General features: G+C 29.5%; 2 protein-coding genes across 2 annotated transcripts in view; both read right to left on the bottom strand.

Annotated features, from left to right (window-relative positions):
• Positions 1 to 1,310: 1,310 nt before the first annotated feature.
• On the bottom strand, positions 1,311 to 3,009 carry Alg2 (alpha-1,3/1,6-mannosyltransferase Alg2). Its single transcript, XM_018453479.1, has 2 exons — positions 2,641 to 3,009; positions 1,311 to 2,363 (listed from the first exon to the last, which is right to left on the bottom strand). The coding sequence occupies exons 1-2, from the start codon at positions 2,881 to 2,883 to the stop codon at positions 1,386 to 1,388; spliced, it is 1,221 nt and encodes a 406-aa protein (XP_018308981.1). The 5' UTR covers positions 2,884 to 3,009; the 3' UTR covers positions 1,311 to 1,385.
• A 61-nt stretch (positions 3,010 to 3,070) lies between these two features.
• LOC108726098 (uncharacterized) overlaps positions 3,071 to 5,483 on the bottom strand; it is a 3,370-nt gene continuing 957 nt past the window's right edge. Inside the window, exons 2-7 of the mRNA XM_018453476.1 lie at positions 5,040 to 5,228; positions 4,776 to 4,952; positions 4,573 to 4,707; positions 4,324 to 4,458; positions 4,075 to 4,198; positions 3,071 to 3,124 (exon numbers count right to left, since the gene is read on the bottom strand). Coding sequence (XP_018308978.1) covers positions 3,071 to 3,124; positions 4,075 to 4,198; positions 4,324 to 4,458; positions 4,573 to 4,707; positions 4,776 to 4,952; positions 5,040 to 5,228 — 814 coding nt within the window. The remainder of the gene's footprint in view (positions 3,125 to 4,074; positions 4,199 to 4,323; positions 4,459 to 4,572; positions 4,708 to 4,775; positions 4,953 to 5,039; positions 5,229 to 5,483) is intronic.

Here is a 5,483-nt window from a genome sequence, read left to right as displayed (position 1 = left end):
CTGCATTCGATTTTCGTCGTACAACGCTCTGCAACCAATCAGAAAACAGGATTCCGATGAATTTTGCTTCGTATTATCGGAATCCTGTTTTCTGATTGGATGCAGAGCGTCATACGACGAAAATCGGATGCAGTGTAAATCCAGCAAATGTTCACGATGCTAGAACTCGGCCAAAGTTCTCGGATCAAGAAATGTGTAGCCAATCAACTTGCCGGTTTTCCGTAAGAACTTTCATTAGTTCAAAATGTCCTATTTATAGGAAGTTTTGCACGATTGTATTGAAATCTTTTCATCTGGATTTCATAGATTGTACTCAATTATTACCAAATCGTTATTATAACTAACAATAAGTCCGCAAACACAATAGAGTAGTAAGCCTTAAGCCTTAAGAAATTGAACAATCATAGTATTCGACTGTGATTGTTCAATTTCTTAAGGCTTAAGGCTTACTACTCTATTGTGTTTGCGGGGTAACCCCGGATTTAGAATAGTTTTAAGCGTTAAGCCATAAGAAATGGACGAATCATAGTTGATTATTCTCCTCGAATTCGACTGTAATTGGTCAATTTCTTATGATTTAAGGCTTAAAACACCTATTGTAGATCCGGGGTAAGTAACAATAAGAGACAATAAGAAAAAGAAGACGGCGTCACAAGTAACACGTTATCTGCTATCCCTGAAAAATACTTACAATATGTTTTTTACCTCCTTTCAACTGCTCTTAACTTTAACGTAGCTTCTATTTTTATCAAGAGACACGACAACGTCTTGGCGCGCTAAGATATACTTAACTTCTCCTAAAAAAAAGTTCGTGTAAAAACGCGTTGAATGAGCCTAATTTTATTAATATAAGACATGAGAAAACTCAATCGAATTTACCCTTTCAATTATACTTAAAAATATTCTTCATATAAAATATAAATAATTTCAAAAACTTTATATTGGTTAACTGCGTAATATAAAAATAATCAATGAAAATTATCTAGATGATTATTGAATCTTAATTACGCTTCAAAAGTTTTTATCCAAAATACAAATGATTTCATAAGAAAATTTTAATTGACAGCTAAGTTTACACAAATTCTGCTTCGTCATTGCACGTGAATTGTACGCGAAACACAACTGTGTCTTTTGATAAATGTATGAATCATATAGTAAATTTTATATTTTTATAGAATATAATTAAATAACCTAAGTAGTTTAGGCTAAATAAAATCAAGTAGAAAATGTATATCTCTCGTAAATCAAGTATATTTAATTAATATGATATATATATGAAATAAATATATTATTGAAAAATTATACTCATTTACCTCCTTATTTAGTAAGTTGTAGATACATCATGCAAAAAAATAGAAAACAATCTTAAATATATATATATAATCTTATTTCGTCTTTGCATCAGTCAAGTCATTTATCGCATTATTTAATTGAGCACTAAAAGCAGCGAAACTAAATATTTCCGAAAATCTGCATTGACCCGATCTACCAAAATCCTCAAGATGATTTGGATTTATGATTAAATAAGCTATTTTTGAGGCAAATGCTTCGCCAGATAAGTCTACCAAGAAACCAGTTTTTCCAGAAATTATCGATTCTGTGGGACCACCGGAATTATGAGCGATTACTGGCTTGCCCATATACATTGCTTCCAAAGGTACTATTCCAAAGTGCTCGTTCGGTGGAGTATATATCACAATTTTACAATGATGGAGTATGGAAACTTTGTCTATGTCAGAGGGTGAACGTAAGAATATCACTTTGTCTGTTACATGTAACTCATCGGCAAGTCCTATTAATTCCAGATGATATTCCACATTTTCCTCAATCCTTTTATCATATCCACCAGCCATAATCAAGAAAACTCTCTTATATACTTCCTTTGTTAAAAGTTTCTCTAGCTCTGCAAGAGCTTCTATTGCAACAGACAGTTTTTTCTTACGCTCATACCTATTGATAGATAACAATATAATACTATCATCTGGAAGTTTCCTATCGAGTACCCTCTCTATAGATACTATTCTCGTCTTATCAAAGAAGTCTGTATTAATGGAAGGATACAAAATTTCTGGTTTGATTTTCAGTCTTTTGAATGTGCTCTTGAACACATTGCTTGTATAACAACTATTTACAAATATTTTATGTGCTATGCCAGTTGTGATCTCTTCTAGATAATTCAATGGCATACGGTACAGCTGTTTAAAATAACCACCAGGATGTGAAAGCAGCTGGTCCGGATAATGACAATAAAATACTACATATGGAATGCGTAATCTAAGTACAAGAATACAGATGGACACTAAGTCACAAAAAACAACTTCCGGCCGGTGATCACTAAATATTATATAGCTAGCTGCATATATCTGTAAAAAATATAAAAATTTATTTCTATAATAGCTTCTAAATTCAGACAATTCTTTTAATCGAGATTTTTTAAAACAGATTTTTCTCAATTATTTTATAGTTATTTTAGTGTTGACAAGATGCTTTCCAACAAGACACACAAAGGTATAGTGTAACACAATCACTGAATCATTTTATCTTTATTTAATATTGGCAAACGAAGAGGATATGATGATTTGTTATATGGTACAACACTGTCATTTGTATCTCTTATTGGACCTGCATCCAACGTCTTACCATGCGTATATAAGCACAGAACGCATAGAACCTGCCCAGAATGTGCCTAGGCAGCCAGTTGCCCACAACAGTAACGGGAATCGTCCCATCCTTAGTTTCAGAGAAACAATGCTCCGGATCGTGGTGAGTTGTCACGAAATTTACATCATGGCCATTCTTCTTCAATGCCAGAGCCGCGTCGACAACGAGCCTCTCCGCGCCACCAATACCGAGATCGGGATGTAAAAATGTAACGCGTGTCATCGTACTCACGAATAATCTGTTAAACGGCCATCATTATGTATTTATTGGAAAGTACAAAATTACCGCGATATAAATAATTAGGACAGGCTTTCTTTTACAAACATCATGAATTGGGATGCGTTCAAAAATTCAGGGCAGAGTGACCAGATCAAGGTTGCCAGGTTTTTGGAACACCAATCCGCCAACATTAAAGGCCCAAAACACCAATCTCTTTCACCTGACTGGCGTATTCTGTTAGATCCTAAAATATAGACCAATCAGATGCAAGAGCTCACTGAGAGCACAATTTTTTATTTTTAATAGCTAAAAAAATATTACTTTTCGACTAATTATATTATAAAACATTTGTACTCATTGTACAAGTCTCTTTTTCTTTTGTTTTCAATTTCCCTTTTTATGTATTACTCGCTTCTTGAACTTTATTATGGAATAATCATCTAAACAATTAATAAAAATGTGGCATATTTATAATTAAGTGATTATTGGATGAATAAAAGGATGATACAATTCCATTTCATACTGCAAATAAATGCCATGAAACAAGTATATTCTTCGATTGGTGAATTCGTAAAATTCTCTTTTCTGATTGATCAACGAAGCATTTGCAGCGTTAAATGGATCGCACCCTATATTAATATAATATAATATATATTAATAGTATACATATATAAAAACTTTAATATACATATTATACATTTTTTTTTTACAAAAAAATCACATTTTCTTATTATGAACGTCAATATTTTATTAAATGTACATAGATTTAAAAAAAGTTTTATACATTATGTTTGGTGCAAAGAGTGTAGCAGAATGTATATATGAATTTTCTTATCATAAATAATATTAGAAAATGTTATTCTAATATTTCATGTGCAGATTCTTAATTGTTATCATTAATATAATATTGCAATTTTACTGACCATCAATCTGCACTCCCGAAAAAAAATGTTTGATAAAATGTCATATATAATTATTTGTATAAAAATATTCAAAATTATATATAATTATGTAAAAAATTGACATTTTATAATTATATAAACATATTATATATTATAATTATATGTTCATACATATATCATTTTTTCCCTGGGCTTCTTCAATCTTTTAAAAACAATTTATCTTTTGCAGACTATCGATTTTTTTATTTAAATAAACTATTTTATGATTTAAAGATTTTATTTTTGTTTTTGTACTTGCTAAATAGTTTTTAAATAAACGCCAAGATTCATCTGAAGTGAAATCCTGTCGACATAAATCTCCAACGTATCTTACATTGTGGAAACGTTTTCTAGTCGCTAAAGAATTGCTTGTTTTTCTAAAAATAAAACAAAAATTTTATCAAACCATTCTACATTTGTACATAGTTATTTAAAATATACATAAAACTTTGTATAGAGATGAAATTATTAGATATCATATATGTATGAAAGAGCGACCAACCTTTCCAATTGATTATCTATGGAATTTGTATTGATTGTTTCATCTATATTTATGGATTCTTGTATTTTATTTCCTAATATTATATTTGTTTTCAAGTCAGTATCATATTTTATAATAGCTAAGGGATCGATTTCTCTAAAAATAAAATGAGAAGGTTTTTTCAAACCATCCCGCATTTATATACTAATGAAATTATTTTATACAAAATTTGTATAAGAGATTAAGTTACTATTATATATCTAAATTAACCTTCTCATATCTGTTGAATTTGTATTTATTTGTGTTTCATCTATATTTATGAATTCTTGTATCTCATTTCCTAATACTGTACTTGTTTCCAAGTTAGTATTATGTTCCATAATGGTTAAGGGATCCTCAGTTTCACTAAAAATAAAACGGGGAAGTCTTTTATAAAACTAAAGTCTAAGTGTGTGATTATTATGTAAACCAACCTTATGGATTGAACATCCCCCTCCATTGAATTCTCTGCCTTTATTACAGTTTCATCTATAATTATGCATTCTTGTTCCTCTTTTATTGTTATATTTTTTTCAGGATCAGTATCTCTTTCAGTTCTCGATGAAATGCAATTGTTGATGTCTTCAGAAAGTTCATCTTTCAAGTTTTCCCTAAATTATGTAAGTATCAATATATAATATTACATATATAATATTCTATTTTTTTTAATATTATATATATTATACTATGAAAGTTACCTAATATCAGATGAAAACTGTATAGATGGAAATGCTCCTTGTTTAAGGAATCGTCTAATACCATCTCCGTATATTTTGTAAATAAAATCAGATTGTTTAAAATGTTTGCTACAAATTCCACTGTTTACATTTATTTCATGACCAATAAACGCAAACCAAATTGCTTTAGTCTTTTCGTCTTTTGGCAGCCTTAAAAATATATAAATTAATTCATAAATATTTTTATACTATAAATTCTTTTATTTATAAATTTTCATAAAAAATGCTTTCAAAATTAATTTTATTAAAATAACTAAAAAATTTTCTATATATATCTGTACTTTATCTTACATATAAAAATGTAAATATAATTTAAGATCAATATAAGCTGAGAGAATTTATGAGCCCCTAGTTGACAAGTGGCATAAGTCCAAAATTAGGAAAAATGCATTTGTTATAGAAGTA

The sequence above is a fragment of the Mycetomoellerius zeteki genome, unplaced genomic scaffold (assembly GCF_001594055.1).
Source record: "Mycetomoellerius zeteki isolate Tzet28-1 unplaced genomic scaffold, Tzet1.0 scaffold389, whole genome shotgun sequence".
Taxonomy (NCBI): Eukaryota; Metazoa; Arthropoda; class Insecta; order Hymenoptera; family Formicidae; genus Mycetomoellerius; species Mycetomoellerius zeteki.
Note: the sequence above shows the minus strand (reverse complement) of the source record. Positions and strands in the feature narration are given on the sequence as shown.